This window comes from Bos indicus, chromosome 22 (genome assembly GCF_029378745.1).
Source record: "Bos indicus isolate NIAB-ARS_2022 breed Sahiwal x Tharparkar chromosome 22, NIAB-ARS_B.indTharparkar_mat_pri_1.0, whole genome shotgun sequence".
NCBI classification, from domain to species: domain Eukaryota; kingdom Metazoa; phylum Chordata; class Mammalia; order Artiodactyla; family Bovidae; genus Bos; species Bos indicus.
The window spans coordinates 6,295,876-6,315,453 of record NC_091781.1 but is presented as its reverse complement, the minus strand read 5'-3'; the positions used below and the strand labels follow the sequence as shown (position 1 = coordinate 6,315,453).

The following is a 19,578-nucleotide window of genomic DNA, read 5'->3' as shown; positions in this document are numbered from 1 at the left end:
GACTGGAGAATAGCTAACTTCAGGCGAAGCCGGGTGTCATTATGGCAACACAGTATTTTAAGAGAAACCTCCCTTTAAATTTGTATAGAGAAGGAAAAAATATTGCTAGTTTGTTTCCTCCTGCCGCTTAAGAGAGATAAAAATGTCTGACACTTGCAGGCTATTTCCTCTATTTGGAGACCCCTGGCCTTCCTGCCTGTTACCCTCTCAGATGGATCCATCTAAAAAATATGGAAAATGTAACTTAAAAAATCTATGGGGATATTAAGTAGGGAAAAGTAGATATTTAGGGGCATTTGAAGTAGTTCATAATATTGTATTTGAAGCCCTTTCTTTGGGTCACAAGACCCAGTTCTGGCTCCATCCTCGAATTACTATTTATGGCTCCAGTGATCTGGTTCCCAGGCTGACTTCCACGAGCAGATCCCAGCCAACACATCCACTCAGGAATGCAGTAGGTCCTAGGAAATTTTATCTGGTAGCATTTGAAGACACTGTGGTTAGATCAGATAGGTATATGGTTAGGCCTCCTCATCCTTGCTAGAGAATTCTAAATTAAAACACAAATTTTGGGGTAGAGGATTATGCTGATTTAGAAATGGAGGAATGTGATTGTCTAATATAGGATTTTAAATTCATTATAAATCTTGGGAAGTCTTGAATGAGCTGGAAAGCTGCTGAGTTTCAGGGAGTGTTTACATACACATTCATGGTGGAAGCTGCCCGATTCACAAGTATCTTTCTTTTCCCTTTGTTTTTTTTTTTTCCTTCCCCCGGAATGATCGTTGATGTACAATTCATGTGAGACTTCTTGGTTTAAGAGCACCATCTCCTCCATGGGAGGGGGAGTGGCTGAGGTCTGGTGACCCCAGGACTGGGCAGGACTTCTCTTCTCTCCTGGAAGCTAGTGTCCAGTGAGGACCTGCCCATCTTACATAACCCCCCTGTGATAGTGGGCACTGGTGGTACAGTTCCTGACTCTCACCCTTGGTTTTGTCAGGACATCTGGTCTACCTCCCCTCTCTCAGTGATGCAGGGCTTCCATCAGGGCAAGATGGGAGGGTTACTGGACAGGAGAAAGGCTGAAGAATGATGGGATGGCAGGCTGGCTCACACTGGTCACCTCCATGTCCCCTCTGGCTCAGGAAAGCATGCTCTGTGAATACCTTCTATTCTAAAAGCACAGGAGTAGGTGGGCTGGTGACCTCGCCCCTGGCAGCCATGTTTCCAGACGCAGGGAATCCCGTTGCGGGGGGCTTTTGGAGATTTTATCTGGGGAGGTGTGGGGGATGTGTGGACTATTTCTGGGGGAGGCTTATCTGTTCTGGGGAGGTGTGGGTGGGTAATTGGATCGGACTGTGTGAATTCCACAGCCTTGGGTGAAGTATGAGGAGGAGATGTGAAGCTGCTATTTAATAGGTTCTCCCAGGAAACCTGGTTTCTGCTGATGAATGACTGCAACTCTCCCGACTGTCTGCTGCCCTGGGGTGTGAGCCAGAGGGCTTGGGGAGGTGCTTAGCTGTCTTGGCTGGGGACCCCACTACAGGAAGCACCTGCTGCCTGAACTAGACCAGCGGCATCTGTAGACTCTGAGACCACGTGCTTGTGAGGGACTTAAGATGTCATCCGGTCCTGGCCCCACCTTATCCCGCCATCTGCACATAAACAAACACCAGAGTATTTATGGTAATCATGAAGACTTGCGAGCTGGTCCTCTCGAAACAGCCCCCGGTTCTGTTCACCTAGAGGGGCCACTGCTGCTGGCTCATTGAGAGAATGCCAAGAGGTGGGGGAGTAATATGACAAAGGACAGGACATCAAACACTTCTCTTTTATGAGTAAACAAATTTGAGATTCCTCTGAACTGTTTGAACAGCTCAAAAGTAATAGAATGATTAAAAAGTGGGAAAGGAACCCAAACTCCTTCTGTTCCCCATGTCTAAAGAGTGGCTGTAAGGAATAGGACAAGCGTGCGTGTGTGCGTTGGAGAAGGCAATGGCACCCCGCTCCAGTACTCTTGCCTGGAAAATCCCATGGGCGGAGGAGCCTGGTGGGCTGCAGTCCATGGGGTTGCTAAGAGTTGGACACGACCGAGGACTTCACTTTCACTTTTCACTTTCATGCATTGGAGAAGGGAATGGCAACCCACTCCAGTGTTCTTGCCTGGAGAATCCCAGGGACGGGGGAGCCTGGTGGGCTGCCGTCTCTGGGGTCGCACAGAGTCGGACACAACTGAAGCGACTTAGCAGCAGCAGCGTGTGTGCGTGCTCAGACAAGACATAGGTCCTCAATCTGTGCGGTCCAGCACGGAGGCCTCAGGCCAGGTGAGGCTGTTTAAATGGAAATGACTTGAAATTAAATCTGAAATCCAGTTTCTCAGTCTCGGCCACTTTGCAGGGGCTCAGGAGCCACGCTTGGCTGATGGCTGCAGTACTATACGGCACAAGGACAGAATGTTTTCCATCATCACAGAAGGTTCTGTAGGGCAGAGCTGATGAAGCTCCAGTTACGGCTTTATGGTTTCCAAGGAGGAGCTTACCAGTGTCCAGTATAATCTGTTCTTGTGCTGTAGACAGTGTTTTGTTTTCTTTAAATCTGAAAATGTTGATTGGCACTCCCCAACCCCTCTGTCCTTCCTTTAGGGTTTCTCCTGCACCCTCCTGATCGGGAGTTCTCGTCTACCCCCCGGCCTTGGCACTGAACATCCTATTCACTCTCAGTTCTCCCATGGCCTTGTCTGTGCAACAGGGACCCTAACCTTGTGTGAAGGCAGGAACTGGTGTTCTCAAGTGCTCAGATTCCTCTCCATACTCTCCGCACTCCAGCTGCTCACCAGGAAAACTAGTTTTAGGTGTTTTTTCTAACTTTTATTTGCCTTTATCTTTTTGCAGAATTTATTCCCAGGCTGTAAGTTTTTGCTTCTTCAGTTTCTCCTGGAATATCCTTTTTCTTCTGTACAACCTCCTCTCCTCGTTTAGGGCCAGTTTGCTCTGTTTCAGTCAGGATCATCTCAGTGTGACCAGGAGAGCTCATGTATGGGTTGATTGGACTGTGAGCTCTGAAAGTCCTGCGCCCCATCTTGGGGACTTTGTTCACCTGGCTGTGCTCGTTGTTCAGGGGATCTACATCTAGACCCTAAAGTTCAGCATTACTGTCTGTGGTTTTTTTTTTTTTTTTTCCCAAAATTTTTTTTTTTTTTGACTGAGCCCTGTGGCATGTTGCATGTTCCCTGACGAGGGATTAGACGCACACACTCTGCATTGGAAAGGTGGAGTCTTAACCACTGGACCACCAGGGAAGTCCTACTCTGCGTTTTTGAACACGTGCAGTAAAAATTCAGCACTTGTGTGGGGCCATCCACCTTGCATCCAGTCCGCTGTTGGACTTGGGCACACCTACCAGCTCTTTCACTGGATCAACAGAGTGGGATCCATCTCTTCTGTAAATTTAGGGACATCCTTCACATACTTGGTGGCTTTTTGAACATGCGTATCCTTTACCGCCTGGGTAACTTCACAAGTGTTCTTAAACCGAGCATGAAGGTCTTGATTTGCATGGTTTTGTGGGGTTTTTCTGGGTCAGGTGAATAGCAAGCCGTTTTCAGTGGTTACCTCGAGGCTGTGTACTGGGAAAGCTAGTCTGCACTTTTGCGAGGCACAGAGGAGCAAGGGCAGGGTGCCCGTGGGGCTGCCCACTGGGGCGCATGACCTTTACTGCCCCCTTGTCCTAAGATGCAGTCCAGAGCAGCCCCTCCCAGGCCAGGTCTGCTTTCTCCCCCCACCGACAGGCACATGCTCTTTCAGACTCTCACCCCTGCCCCCCACACCTGGGCACACCCCATCCTTCCCGCTTCTGTGCATCTGCTGTGCTAGGAACCGCCTCTGCCTCTCCTTCCTGGGTGAATAACCATGTGGTCGTCAGGTTCAGAGTTCTCTGATGCCCTCGTGACCTGCCTGCTCAGAGTGGATCTGCTTTCCCAGTGCTCCTGTGTGTACCAGGACACACCTGTATGACCGTGCTTCTCACGGTAAGGGTGTGTGTGTGCACATGCGCACACCCACACACATCAGCTGTGTCCTTAACACCTAGGACTGTGGGGAAATCAGGGCTGCCGCCTCCGTATCTACCACTGTCACGACAAGTCGCGATGGAGATAAAGCACTTAGTGCTTTTGAAGCTCTTAATAATCATATCGGCTCTGCTTCCTCTTCCTCACTCCTCCTGGCATGTGTGTGAGTCACAGGAGTGTTAGTAGGGTAGTGGTGCTGGATTTGGGTTTCCTAAATTATATTCAAGTTATCATAGTCTAACTTTTCTTGAATATTACAGTATTTTATATTAAGTATTTGAGGATTCTTTTTTTTAAGAATACAGTTGTTTTACAATGTCGTGTGTGTTTCTGCTGTACAAGGAGGTGAATCAGCTATATGCATCCATATATCCCCTCCCTCCTGAGTCTCCTTCCCACCCATCCCGCCATCTCACCCCTTGAGGCCATCTGAGCATGGAGCTGAGTTCCCTGTGCTATTCAGCAGCTTCCCACTAGCTATCTATTTCACACATGGTAGTGGAAGGTTTTTATTTTTTTGGATGTAGAAAGAGCTCTGGGCTTCCTGTAGCCAAAAATCATTCAAGAGCAACAATATGTATCCTGACTTTTTTTTTTTTTTTTTAAAGAAAAGAGAATAGCAATCAAAAGGAGCACATTTTGGGGAAAAGGAAATAATAGTAAATGGACTCTATCAGCATTATTTCTATGTGGCAGATACTAAGGGAGGGGCTTTTCTTGGGTGATCTTTGGTATTTCTCCCAGTAGCCCTGTGAGGCAGGTACAACTAATTTATTACCACATTTTATAGGTCAGGACAGAAAGGATGACAATATGCCTGCCCATGCCGAATAGCTAGCAAGGACTTCCATCTTTTAAAAAAGATTTGAGATATAATTCACATACTGTAAAATTGACTCTTTAAAAGTGTAAATTTAGTATATTTGCAGAGTTGTGCAGCCACAGCACTCTATCAGCCCAGAATCTTTGATCACCCTCAAAGGAAAACCCCCTGTGCCCATCAGCAGTCAAGCGTCCTCCTCCACCCGCCTCCTCTCCCAGCCCCTGCTAATCCCAAACCACCGTCTCTATAGAGTTGCCTGTTCTGGACATTTCATGTGAACAGGGTCATTATCTGTGTGGCCTTTTGTGTCTGGCTGATTTCACTTAGCATAATGTTTCTAAGCTTCTTCCATGTTGTAGCATGAATCAGGACTTCATTCTTTTTTAAAAAAAGATTTTTATTTATTTTAAATTGGCGTTTAATTGCTTTACAGTGTTGTATTAGTATCTGCTGGACAATAATATGAATCAGCGGAAAGCATACGTAGATCCCCATTCCTTTCTATGACTGGATAATATCCCGTTGTTTGGATATGCCACATTTTTTACTCATCGGTTGATGGATATTCGGCTGACCTTCACCTTTTTGTTGTTATGAATGGTGTTGCTGTGAACGTCTGTGCACAAGTTTTTGTGTGGATGTATTTTTTCCCCAGGTATATGCCTAAAAGTGGAATTGCTGAGTTGCATGGTAACTCTGATTAATTCTTGGAGGAGCTGCCATACTGTTTTCCAAAGCTGGCTCAGTTTACATCCCCGTGAACTAGGGCTCCAATTTCACCACCTCTTGTCAACTCTTGATTTTGTCAGTTTTTGATTATAGCCATCCTAGTGGGAGTGAAGTTGTATGTCATTGTGGTTTTGATTTGCATTTCCCTAATGACTGATGTCAGTACTTTGCAAACAAAGGTCCGTCTATTCAAGGCTATGGTTTTTCCAGTGGTCATGTATGGCTGTAAGAGTTGGACTTGGAAGAAAGCTGAGCGCCAAAGAATTGATGCTTTTGAACTGTGGTGTTGGAGAAGACTCTTGAGAGTCCCTTGGACTGCAAGGAGATCCAACCAGTCCATCCTAAAGGAGATCAGTCCTGGGTGTTCTTTGGAAGGAATAATGGTAAAGCTGAAACTCCGGTACTTTGGCCACGTCTTGCGAAGAGTTGACTCATTGGAAAAGACTCTGATGCTGGGAAGGATTAGGGGCAGGAGGAGAAGGGGACGACAGAGGATAAGATGGCTGGATGGCATCACTGACTTGATGGACATGAGTTTGAGTGAACTCCGGGAGTTGGTGATGGACAGGGAGGCCTGGCGTGCTGAGATTCACGGGGTCGCAAAGAGTCGGACACGACTGAGCAACTGAACTGAGTGACTGATGATATTGGGCATCTTATCACATGCTTATCAGCCATTCATGGAAAAATGTCTACTTAAATCCTTTGTTATTACTTATTTTTAGTTGTTGAATTGTGAGGTTCTTGATATATTCTGGCTACTTAGACTCATCAGATACATAATTTGCAGATGTTTTCTCCTGTTCTGTTGCTTGTTTCTTCACTTTTCTCATCTTTTTTGACATAAGTAAAATTTTTGAAAACAAATGGGACATCGATATAGTGGAGTAGGGATTAGGGTCAAAGGACTTGGGTTTTGTCTATGCCTGGACCACTCGCAGCAACTGACCAGACTTGTTGTTTAGAGTAACTTAATCTCTCTCTCTCTCTCTTTTTTTTTTTTCAATTAAAATAATTTTTTTTTTTTGGCTGTGCCACACAGCATGTGAAATCTTAGTTCCCTGACCAGGGTTTGAACCTGGGCCCATGGCAGTGAAAGTGCTGAGTCCTAACCACTGGCTCACCAAGGAAGTCCCAGAAGAGAAATTTTTACCTATTTTAATAGCCAACATTAAAATGGATGGAAAGTTGAAGAAAAACACTTTGGTTCCACAATGGTACACCTTCCTCCAATCAACCAGTCAAATACCAAGGACTTCCGTGTGGCCTATAAACAGGAATCCACCTGTCAGTGCAGGGGACACAGGTTCTATCCCTGGCCCAGAGAGATCCCACATGCTGAGGGGCAGCTAAACCCATGCTCTGCAACTACTGGAGCCCAAGCACCCTAGAGCCTGGCTCTGCAACAGCAGAAGCTGCTGCAGTGAGCAGCCCACACACCGCAGCAGAGGAGTCCCCGCTCTCTGCACCCAGAGAAAGCCTGCGTGCAGCAGCGAAGACCCAGTACAGCCAAAGATAGATAAAATTATTAAATAAAAAAGAAACACCCGCCGAAAAAGCCAGAGCAAGCAGAAATACACAACGTACGGTCTTTGGAAGGACACGTGAGGGCCTGTAGCAGCAGTTGCCTCTGGGAGAGAAGAGGGAAAACTGGAGATTTAGAGTTGAAAGAAAGGATTTTATTACTATTTGAAATTTTCATGTTGTTAGTTGGCATATATAAGTGTAAGTTACTCAGATGGTTAAAGTTTATTTTCATGAAAGTTTCCTTTTTAAAGAGTGTTGCTGAGGCCGTGTGGTTAAGTGCTGTGGCTCTCTGGCCACGGTCACGTTGGCTCTTTATCTGCAGACAGAACTCTCCCAGGCAGCCGGTGGTTCACCTGGTTCTCTTTATAGTCTGCCCTTGAAAGTCTTAAAAACCAAATGTTCTTGAAGATATTCGATAATTCCAGATTCCTGCCAATTCACATGAGGCTTCTATTTTTGTTTCTCTGAATTGATTATACTTGCTGTGGTTTGAGGTGTTTAAAGTTTAATGCTGTTTGGGAGAAGAATTCTTTTCCCCCACCCCTGTGTTTGAATTTATCAGTGATGAGGGGTGAGCATGCCTGCCCTCTTTGGCCGAAACCTCTGGTGCTGGGGCAGTTGGCAGAGGAGTAGGGGGCCCCCAGGTGGGTTCAGAGTTCTGCAAACAGAGCTTCTCCACTGGAGGTTGAAGGAAGTTCATGCTGATTAGCTGATAACATTTTTAGAAATCCCATGTATTTAAAAAAAAAAAAATTCAACCCATTCATCTTACTGTGTAAATATACTAGCTTGATTTAATATTTAAACATGTTTTGTTTCTTTCCCCAAATTGTTGGGTAAGAAGCGAGATGACTGTCATCTTCCTTTGAGACCCTCAGGTAGAAACGGCCCCAGGTTGAGAAGCAGAGCATCCTGAGGTTCTGTGTGTGTTTCTCAGTAGCAGGTCTGTATGGGGAAGCATCCAATACGGTGGGTTTGAGTTTGATAAACTTCAGGAAGTAAAGCTGGACAAGCCCACCGGAGGATTTACTCTTCTTGGCTCCATCTTCCTGTTTCCTGTTGTTGGGCAATTTTACTTTCATGTTCTGTTAAGTGCAGTGCTATTTTTCTTTTAGAATTTTTCACAGATAATTACCCTTCATGTACTTAAAACTAAGTGTAAAAGCATCACCCTCCGAAACACACCATCAAATTAAGTAAATAAAACACAGTTTAAGAACAGCTTTTATTAAAACGATAAAGTTTGGGGAGTTTTTATTGTCTTAATAAAGTGCAACAATTTTGCATACCTTCTTGAGCATAATTTTAAAATTAAGCTGCCTGCCTTGCCCAAAAGGGAAGTGTTAGTGTTACCAAGGAGGGTGATCTTAGGCCCAGGAGGGAAGAGGGTTTTGTAAGTAATAGATCTTACATGTAAGGAATAGATCTTTCGTGTGTTAATGTAGGAGAGTGAAAGTATTTGGAAAATGAATGGAGCAGTTTGGCCTTGGTGTCAGTGGAGTTGGTTCTGGGCTGGAGCATCCATCTAACCCACCCACCCACTGGGCTTGGGTCCTCAGGGGGACTGTGTAACCCCTCTTTGTAGTTTTCTTGGTTCTGCCAGCCAGCTACACCCCCAGCTTCTCTTGCCCGTGGTACAGATTTGATGATCCTAGTTCTCTACCACAAATTTTACCCCAGCATCATCTACTCTTAGCTGCTTTCACAGCCCCCCACAGACTCTTTGGCACCCAGCTGGAGAGGTTATGAGGCTAGCCCTTTGGAGTCAGAACACAGGGACATTTCCGGTGACCCCTGAGTTCCATTAGTAGGGTGGCATTCACCTTCAGGATCTTTCTTCCCTCGGAACCCCCTTTAGCCAGGTCGGCAATTGGAAAAGTTTGCTGATGCTGAAACCTGCATTTAAGATATATCTTTTTCATTCACCTACTTGGCAGCTTCACTCTCTCGTTCTTTAAAGAATATTTATTTATTTGGCTGTGTTGGGTCTTAGTTGCAGCACTTGGGATCTTCGTCATGTTGTGTAGGATATTTCATTGGGGCGCATGGTCTCTCTAGGTATGGCGTGCAAAGCTTCAGTACTTATGGCGCATGGGCTTAGTTGCTCCTTGGCATGTGGGATCTTAGTTCCCTGACCCAGCATCGAACCCTCATCCCCTGCATTGCAAGGTGGATCCTCAACCCCTAAACCACCAGGGAGATCCCTCGGCAGCTTCTCTTAATGGCATCATCTTTTTATCCCCCTCAGCCCTGCTACTTGGCAGACCCGCAGACCTCTTTAAATTCAAAAGCTGTTTCCTCTGTTCCCTGGATGGCAGGCATTTATTGAGCTCCTACTGTGTGCAGTACACTTTCCCTGGCACGCTCTCCTTTACAGCTTATAGGGTAGCTCCAAGTTCTTAGATCCGCATCATGTATTATAGTAAAAAAAAAAAAAAAAGCAAGAACAACAGGAAACTATTTTTGTTCCATGGAAATTGTTTGTTTAGATGCCAAAAAAGAACATGTTCTTATGATCATTGTGATAAGTGGTGTCCCAAAATTCCTAAATTCCTTTCACACAAATCACCTGCGGCCAGGGCTCCTCAGCATCTGCACTGCCACCATCTTTGGCTGCACCATTCTTTGTTGTGAGGAGCATCCTGAGTGCTGTTAGACACTCTGCAGTATCCCAGGCCTCCACCCACTAGATGCTAGTAACACCCCCAACACGAGCTGACACCCAGAACAGTCTCCAGATTGCAGATGCTTCTTGCTGGGGAGGGGGCTTGGGGGAGGAAATCCCCCCTAGTTGAGAACAGCTGCCTCGTATAATTCTCCCAACAGTCCTAGGAGGTAGGTGTCACCCGACCTCACTAGGACTTCACCGAAGAGGAAACTGAGGCTCAGGAAGGTCCAGTGGCCCCAGGGCTAGGCCACAACACAGGTGAGACCTGAAGCCATGCCCACACGGTTGCCTCTTCCCCTGAGACTCTTCTGGGCCTGAGGCTGCTGGAAAGCTGCTTCAGTGCATGGGGCGCAGCCAGGCCAGAGCCTCTGCTCTTGGGAGAGCCCGTGTTCTCTTGCTAGGCATGAGACAGCCCATCCATCACATCTCGAGACTCCTGGGCCGCTCCCACCACGAGGGATGCAGTGAAGAACTAAGAGAGCTTAATAGTGGAGCACAGGTGCACTGGCAGTCCCGCTCCACCAAGCCATCTTGGGTTGGGGGGGTTCCCCAGGCCCAGCCATGGAGTGAAGGGGACCCCACACTCTGCAGCCTTGTACCCTAGCCAGGATTCTGCTCAAAAAACCTGAGAAGAGCTGGTGGCACCCTGGCACGTGTTTCTGAAGTGGAGTCTCCCCGACGTGTAGTGCTGCACTGGTGGGTGGAGAAGCGGAGAGATTGTTTGCTGGAGAATGAGGCTTGGCAGCCTGTGTGTGATCCGGGCTGGGCTCTGGGCGGGGGCTCTGGGCCTCCCCGTGGGCTGCTGTCACTCGGCCACTGTCAGGACCCCCGGCAGCATGTCTTCCTGCCTCATCCCACTGTGGGTGGGGGTGGAGGGAGTTTCCTGCCCACCCCTCACCCCTGCTCATCGAAGGTAAATGCGGTCCTGAGAACTGGGGAGGGGTTTGAAGGGCACATTTACTCATCAACGCCCCTTCATGTCTACCTTGGAAAACATGGTCGAGGCTCCCAGGGCCCCGGGATTTCTGCACATTTGAACCCCTGCCCTTTGCAGGGGAACTGCAGCGTCTTAGCCACTGGACCACCAGGGAATCCTCTCTGCACATTTGAAGCTTAAATATTCTTTCCGCTAGTGTGATGCACACAGTCCAGGATAACTGAACTTGAGGTGTTTCTTTAGAATCTGATTTTTGAAATGAAAGAGTCCTAGAGTTGGTTGACCTTGGAAATAAGAAAAAAAAATCCTGTCTTCTCTCTTGTGAAGACTTGCTGCTTGCTTCAGCTACTGACCTCAGGTGGCTGCTTAGATTTGCAGGCTTTCGAAGCCAGCATGAGTCGTCATGTTAGTTGCCCCTGCTCATCTCAAAATACGGGATGATGTGCACACAGCACGTGAGTTGGGACAGCTGAGCTCCGAGAGCCAGGAAATGGGGGTGTTCTGGTGGTGCCACCCTGGGCCTTGACCTTGAGCCGTTTGCTTTCTTTTATACTATAGGGTCTTACTCTGTAACAGAGGTGGAGCCCGCCTGCCTCGTGTTTTGTAGAGATACTGCAAGAATAGTAAATGAGTACTTTTAGAGAGGCTGAATGAGAGTAGCTATTCATATTGTAATTATGATGACGAATAGTTTAATTGTCAGCTTTGTGTGTTCGATTTGGGGTGGGGGTGTGCTACAGACCTCTGTATTTCTGTCGGAAAAGAAGAAAGCATGTTTCTTTTGCACTTAATTTTCAGTTGGGAGTGGACAGAAAGTGGAGTTTGGATTTGCTTTTTTACATGTTGGAAGCTTTCTGCTTGCTTTCGGCCCTTCTGTTCAGTTCCCATCCTGAAAGTCAACTTCTTACAAGACAGGGAAATGAAGCCCTCTTTTATGAACTGTTTTGAATTTTACAGAGTTGCTTTTCTATTTGTCACATGATAGTCCTGGAAATCTTTCCATGCCAGTATATGAATCTGTCTTTAAAAAAAAATCAGCTGCATGGAATGGAATGCATGTGTCATAATTCTCTTCATAAATCTCCTGGTGAGCATTTTCTGGGTACATAATAGACCCTTGAATGTAGAGAAAGGCCTGCTTTATGTGTGTTATGAAGTGATAAGGCTTGTGAGTCCTAGAACAAGGGGATCTCCCAGTCTTTCTTGCCTCTGTGTGCCTGGAGTTTGTGGTTCAGCTTCTCTGGGCCTCAGTTTTCCTTTGTTCTTTTTAAAATTAATTTTTATTGGAGTATAGTTTTATGATATTTTTTTACTGTCTCCTTCGTTTTTCCTTTTAGAGATTTGGACTGGAAGGTGTTCTCAGATCCTATCCAGCTTTCAGTGTTACCAGTTCATCCTGAGATCTCATGTGCTAGGTACCTCCTTCTGTGTAACAAACAGCAGACGTCCTAAAACAGAGTGCCTTGAAACCACCACCGTTTTGTTCAGCTTGCAGCCATGCTGAGCCTCTCGTCTTGCCTGAGCTGAGTCCAGTGGCTCTCGTGCGGTCTGCTTGCGTGTCTAGTCAGATGGCAGGTGGGTTGGGCCTGGTGTTCGTAGATGGCCTTACTCACAATACTGGCTGCTGGCTGGCAGTTAGGGTGGGAGTCGAAGAGTGTTTCTCAGCCCCTGGCAGGCCACCCTGGTTCTGGTCACAGGTGGCTGGCCAGGGTTCCCAAAGGAGCAAGAACAGAAACTGAAAGGCCTCTTGAAGCCTTGGAGTGGAACGGACATAGTGCCACTTCCAGCTAGACACCAACCCTCTCCCCCTGCCATGGGAGGAACTGCCAAGGATCGTGGACATGTTTATAGTTTTTTTTTTTTTTTTAATTTATATATTTGGCCGCACAGGCTCTTAGTTGGGGCATGCGAACTCTTGCCTGGAGAATCCCAGGGAGGGCGGAGCCTGGTGGGCTGCCGTCTGTGGGGTCGCACAGAGTCGGACACAATCGAAGCGCGTTAGCAGCAGCAGTGAACTCTTAGTTGCTGCAGCTTGTGGGATCTAGTTCCCTGACCAGGAATCGAACCTGGGCCCTCTGCACTGGGAGTGTGGAGTCTTAGCCCCTGAACCACCAGGGAAGTCCTCCATGTTTATAGTTTAGCATACCCTATTAACTGAGCCGTAGAATAACAATGAAAGATGGTAGAAAAAGGAAGAAGAAGCAAGCAGAAGCCGGCCACAGAGATTTTAAGGACTTCCTGTGAGGGGTAAATGCCCTTTATATTAAAAAAAAAAAAAAAAGCAAACAAAAAGCCCTTCTTTGGACTTCTACTGTGTATATGCTAGGTACGTTTCCAAGCACCAGGGTATGAGAACAGATTCCATGTGGCTGCTGCATTGAGACTGTTCAGTGTGGAATTTGATGGCTAAACAATAAGTTATAATCTAGAACAAATGTTTCTGGTTGAAATAAAAACCCAGTGTTGTGCAGTCCCAAAGGAAGGGCCCTTCTGTTCTATCTGGAGGGTGAGAGAAGTTTTAGGGGGATCTGATTCAACCAGCATGAGTGAGCTGGTATTTACAGCAGAGAGAAGGGCTGGAGTGGGCTTGGGAAGAGGCTGGCAGATAAAAGACACAGTGTGAATGGAGGTTGTGTGTCCTGGAAGGACAGAAGGATTCAGGATCAGGAGATGGTGGGGTCGGTAAGGTCTGAATTTAGGGAGCAGATGTGGCGAGTGTCATAGACATGATGCAATGACATCATGCTCATCTCATCTCTGAGAAAGATGGAGCCAGACAGGCTTGTGAGCTCTTTTTACTTTTTTTGAGATGGTGAAAATGAACCGGGAGTTTAACATTTCCACTGAATTTGTCCTTGTGTGTTTTGGAAGACAAGATAACATATTTGTTTTTCCGTGTCTTCATGTCTGAGGCACTTGTTGAGACTATTACATGTATGTCATATACCAAATCTGTTACAATGAAGGAATAAGATTTATCTCTTATTTAGCTGCTTCAGTTCAGTCATGTCTGACTCTTCGTGACCCCATAGACTTGAACTTGCCAGGTTTCTCTGTCCATGAAATTTTCCAGGCAAGAATACTAGAGTGGGTTGCCATTTCCTTCTCCAGGGGATCTTTCCTACCCAGGGATCAAACACGTGTCTCTTAAGTCTCCTGCATTGGCAGGTGGGTTCTTTACTACTAGCGCCACCTGTGAAGCTTCCTAGATGACTTTGAGGTAAATAAGAATAGCTGCAAAAGCCCAATGAAGAGAATTTTGGCATCTTACTGTGTACTCAAAGTGTGTTCTTTCTTTCAAGCAGCCTAAATACATGATTCTGGGGAGAATGATCTCTGCCTGGGATCATAGATGTTTAGTGCTAGCCTGATAGCCATTCCTTCTTTTTTCTTGCCACTGGAACCCTGATTTGCTCCACAGCCAGTGGTCTCAGGCCCAGCGATGAATTGTGCTTGGTCTGAGCCCCACATGGCCAGTACTCACCCACCAGCCCCTCCTGTAGCTGGGGATGGTCACAAGACCCATTTTGAGCAGTGGGGTGTGAGGAGGAGGCTGCTGTGGGCAGAAGGGGGATTTTTTTTATTCTGGTTGGTAAAAGAAGAAAGCTGCAGAAGGAGGAAGTCCCTTAGTCTCATCTCCCTTCCTTCCTACTCTGGATATTCACATGTGATGACTTGGAACCTGGAGCAATGGCAGCCAGTGCGTCACCATGAGGGATTGTGCTTTGGGCCAAAGCCACTACACATAGGGTGGCTGAGCAGACGGGTGGGAAGAATCACCAAATGGACTCTGGGTCCGCTCAACTCTGAATTTCTTGCTATTGAAAGGATCCTAAATTTCAGGCCCATATAAATTTTGTTACCTGCAGCTTTTCCTAAATGATAGGAGAATGTCATGATCAAGAATATGATTAAATAAGAAGGGTAGCAGGTTGTTTGTACTCTTTATCCAACTCCACTTTAATGTGTGGGAAGGCAGTGTTACAGACCATTTTGCCATGCTTTTAGATGGCCTGGCATCCTTAGCTTTTGGCTAGAAATGCTCCCAACTATTCTGTGTTAAACCTACAACATGGGCAGAGAGGTGACAGCAAGGAGTGGGCATGTGGGGGGCGGGCATTGCTCCCACTGATTCTGGGGTAAAAGCACCATTAAGAGAATGGGCTCTGGCAGGGGACCTAGTTGTTCTTCATAAAGTAGGCTTCTTTTTGTTTTAAACACAGCAGGTGAGTTGAGAGTGGTAGAGCATGAGTTGTTTTTGTTTTTTTTAAAGAACCGAGGAAAAAAGTCCCTGGGTGGAGTTAAAACCAGCCTGATGGAAGCTGGGATCTTCACCTTTGGAAGGAGAGTTGTACCAAGGAGAGTTTTTAGCTATGACCTTGTGCCTGCCGTATAGCCATTACTTGAACAAGGGGTTGGGGGAACGGGTATTTCTTGCAGGGAGAACAAATAGTGACAGCATAAGAGAAAACAGTGTGTCCCTGAGAAAGGGTGGGTGGTTCAGCAAGAGGTAAGGTGGAGGGTCAGAGACCTGGAGAAAAGATGACAGAGACTTATGCCAGTCTCTATAACCACCCCACCCTCAGGATCTAACAAGCAAACACCAGACATTTATGGCAGGTGTCCTGGCATGTAAAACGATTGTGAATAACCTCATAGGGCACAGATTTGCCTGTTTGGCTTTTTGTCAGGAAGGCCTTTAAGGGATGCCTTGCTCTGGGTTCCAGCCGATTCAGCCTGTGGAGTGGAAGCTGGGTGGGCCATGGCGCTGGGGAAAGAGGGTGGGCGTGGCTGTCCATGCCCTGCCTCCAGAGGTGGGCGTGGCCCTGCTCAGTGTCTGGGCAAGGAGGATGGGCGTGGCTGTCCATGTCCTGCCTCCAGAGGTGGGCGTGGCCCCGCTCAGTGCCTGCCTATGGCGTCCAGCCCTCTCTGGATGCTGCTCCCAACCTTCTCGCTAGGATCCCTCCAACCCTAAAGGCAACCTAGAGGTTGCGCGAACCTCCAGGATTTCTCACCTTTCTGTGGTGGTTCTTTCTGTTCTTCCGTTCTCTATTTAACCAGTTTTCCCAGTTAAATTCCCCATGAGAAATCTCCAGTTTCCTGATTGGGCTCAATTTTGTATCTCCCAATATGCACGCTTCTGTGTGGAGGAGGCCCAGTTCCGACCACCTGTTTGGAGGACTTCCTTGGGTCAGTACAGATGTGGACTGGGGTGGTGGCGGAGAGTGGGACAGGAATGGAGAACTCTGAACAGGGAAAACTAGACATGAATAGTGAGAACTAGAGTGGGGAGGATTTAGGATGACCTGTGAATGGCGTCCGGAGAAGGCAATGGCACCCCACTCCGTACTCTTGCCTGGAAAATCCCATGGACGGAAGAGCCTGGTAGGCTGCAGTCCATGGGTCTCTCAGAGTCAGACACAGCTGAGCGACTTCACTTTCACTTTTCACTTTCCTGCATTGGAGAAGGAAATGGCAACCCACTCCAGTGTTCTTGCCTGGAGAATCCCAGGGACAGGGGAGCCTGGTGGGCTGCCATCTGAGGGGTCGCACAGAGTTGGACACGACTGAAGTGACTTAGCAGTAGCAGTGAATGGCGTCTGGGCCAGGAGAAGCCAGCCTGTGATGGATGATGTAAGAAATGGATGGATGATGATGTAAGAAAGGGGGAAACAGGGCAGAGAGAAGGGTCCTTTAAGTGAAGGCATTTTTTTGGAATTAATTTTTATTGGAGTATAGTTGATTTTTAATGTACATTATGTAATGTACACTGTAATGTACATTTATACAATGTAATGTACATTGTATATGCATTTATACACAAAAGCGCTGTACACTTTTCTGATGCATAGGCAAAGTGGCTCCGTTATACATGTGTCCACTGTTTTTTAAATTCTTTTCCCATATAGGTCATTACAGACTATTGAGTAGAGTTTCCTGTGCTATACAGCAGGCCTTTTTTAGTTACCTATTTTATATGTAGCACTGTGTATATGTCAGTCTCAGTCTCCCACTAATCCCCCCTTTCTCCCTTGGAAACCCTCTTTGTTTTCTATCTCTGTTACTCTTATTTCTGTTTTGTAAATAAATTCAAGTGAAGGCATCTTATAGATGATTGGAAATCTGGAGTTCGTTTGAGGGCTGACATTGGGTATTTGTAATTCCTCCGAGTAAAGGCAACAGTTGAAGACACAGATAGAAAGTGTCCTTTGTAGAGAAAGGGGTCTGCATGCTAAGTCACTTCAGTCACGTCCAACTCTTTGCGACCCCACGGACGTAGCCCGTCAGGCTCCTCTGTCCGTGGGGATTCTCCAGGCAGGAATACTGGAGTGGGTTGCCATGTCTTCCTCCAGGGGATCTTCCTGACCCAGGGATTAAAACGTACATGCAAAGAATTGTGGACTGGCCCTCAGTGTTCACCCACAGCTGCTGGTCAAGGATGACTAGAAGACTTCATGAGAAAAAGGCTGTGTGTGCAGATGCAGGAGGTATCTGGAGAGGGTGTATCATCTGGTAAACTTTGAAAGGCCGGGCATGCTGGGTGGCCTCAGAGGCTGCAGAGGAGAAGGGTGACTGGGGAAAAGCCTTCTGATTTGCCCCAGAGGAAGGTCGAGAGAGCAGGATATTTATATTTAGCCACCAGCGTCAGAGGAATTGTTTCAAGTAGGGTTTTAAAAATAGCCGTTTCTTACTGTATCACTGTTTGGCTGCCCCAGAGTTGCCCTCCACGAGGCAACCCATCACATCTTCTCTAGGCCCTGACCAGCTCAGAGGCGCAGGATCCTTCTCAGGTCATGAAGGGATGCTCACATTAGCAGGAAACTGTCAGTGGGGCAATGCTGGGACCAAGGGAACCTGCCTGGGGCGCCCACGGAGGTGTGGGGATCTCGGACGAGAGTCGGTTGGCCCACACCTCCCTCTCTCTGGGGTACCTGGACTTGTGTGAGAGTGTCTCTTCACGCTTGCTGATTGGAACCTGTGCCTGGCAGCATCACGGGCTGAAATCTGCACTGTCTCCTGAGTTTCTGTGCTATGTATAATACAGTCAGCATCAGGGGAGATTCCAGGACAATAGACTTAATTTAAGTTCTTCAATTATGAAAGTAGTATAATGGGATATAAGAAAGCTTGGGAAATAGAGGAAAGAATGACACAGTTTTGCCAACGTAGAACTCCCACTGTTAGCAATTTGTGATCGTTTGTGCAAATAGTTTTTATTCTTGTGTTGGTTTTACTACGAGAACTTGAGCTGAGGTTTGTAAATGCCTTCCAGTTTTTATTCCTGGGTTTACAGTTCTGCCTGCATGAAGGGGAAGTAAGATCAGCCTTAAAATAAGTTCCATAAAAACTTATGGCCCTACCTTTTGGCTCTTGTAAATAACACTACTGTGAATATTTGTGGATGTGGATGTGTATTTGTGTGAGAACTTGTTTTCAGTTCTGGTTGAGGCTTTCATCTTGCTCCTCACGCCCTAGGCTGTAAAGTAAAATCATAGATTGAGGAAGACCACTTAGATCCTGGGAGCTCTCTGTGGGAACCCACACATATTGCTGCCTGCAAAGCATTTCTCTGCTTCATATTGATTTTGGTCACCATCCCAAAGTTGGAGAGTCTTTTGCCCAATTGAGAGTGATTGGTACTTTGTTCCAGGAATCCTAGTTCAGCATCTTCTATGTGTGGTGGAAAATAGAAGACAGAGTCTCATTGGTCTCGTAACAACTGCTCACTGAGTCCTTTACTGCTCTGCCTGTCAGCAGATCTTAGTCCCACAGCCCCAGGTCCCACAGTCCCTGCCATTGCTTCAGAGAGGGTCTGCCTTTTAAAGAAATATATATATATATATAATTTATTTGACTGCACTGGGTCTTAGTAACAGCATGAGGGATCTAGTTCCCTGACCAGGGATCGAACCCAGGCCCCCTGCACTGGGAGTCTGGAGTCTTAGCCACTGGACTACTGGGGAAGTTCTGAGAGGCTACCTTGTTTTTTTTGACTCACACCTGAGGGTCCAGGGCTGTTGGCAACTGTGGGACCATTAAATGTGTGGCTCCCCATGTCCTGGAAGTATCCTACCATGAACTTTTTAATTAGTTATATTCTATTGACAGTCTCTAGATTGGGCCCTTGTCTGGAAATTTAAATCTGTATTCCTCAATATAGTTCTTTAAAGATGGAAGGAGGAAATGAAATGTGATGTCATGCTGATGTCAGCCTAGGAGAGTAAATCTGGGTGGGAAAGAGAAGAAAAGGGTCAGCAAATACCAGGTTTGATGACATTAAAGCCAGCATCCCCTTTTCCCATGTAACTGCTACTGCTAAGTCACTTCAGTCGTGTCCGACTCTGTGCGACCCCTGAGATGGCAGCCCACCAGGCTCCCCCGTCCCTGGGATTCTCCAGGCAAGAACACTGGAGTGGGTTGCCATTTCCCTCTCCAATGCATGAAAGTGAAAAGTGAAAGTGAAGTTGCTCAGTCATGTCCGACTCTTCGAGACCCCATGGACTGCAGCCCACCAGACTCCTCTGTCCATGGGATTTTCCAGGCAAGAGTACTGGAGTGGGGTGCCATCGCCTTCTCTGTCCCATGTAACAGAGCATAGCTATTGTTTTTGGTTGTTGTTGTTCTGTTGTTAAGTCGTGTCCAACTCTCTGCGCCCCCATGAACTACAGCACACCAGGCTTCCCTGTCCTTCACTATCTTCCGGAGTTTGCTTAGTTAGTTTTTGGTAGGTTCTCCCACAGGGCAGAGCCTGAGAGATGAAGGCTTGCGTGCAGGATTGTGGAGTTAGGGAGACCGGCAGGAGGGAGATATGGAAATTGACAGAG

At 46.9% G+C, this 19,578-nt stretch overlaps 1 protein-coding gene across 6 annotated transcripts in view; it reads left to right on the top strand.

Annotated features, from left to right (window-relative positions):
• OSBPL10 (oxysterol binding protein like 10) overlaps nt 1-19,578 on the top strand; it is a 360,812-nt gene that overhangs the window by 116,059 nt on the left and 225,175 nt on the right. Inside the window, exon 1 of one of the 6 annotated variants that reach the window (XM_070777079.1) lies at nt 3,233-4,027. The exons of the other annotated variants lie outside the window; for them this stretch is intronic. Coding sequence (XP_070633180.1) covers nt 4,010-4,027 — 18 coding nt within the window. The 5' untranslated portion in view covers nt 3,233-4,009. Of the gene's footprint in view, nt 1-3,232; nt 4,028-19,578 lie in introns of those variants that run through there. 6 annotated transcript variants of the gene reach the window in all.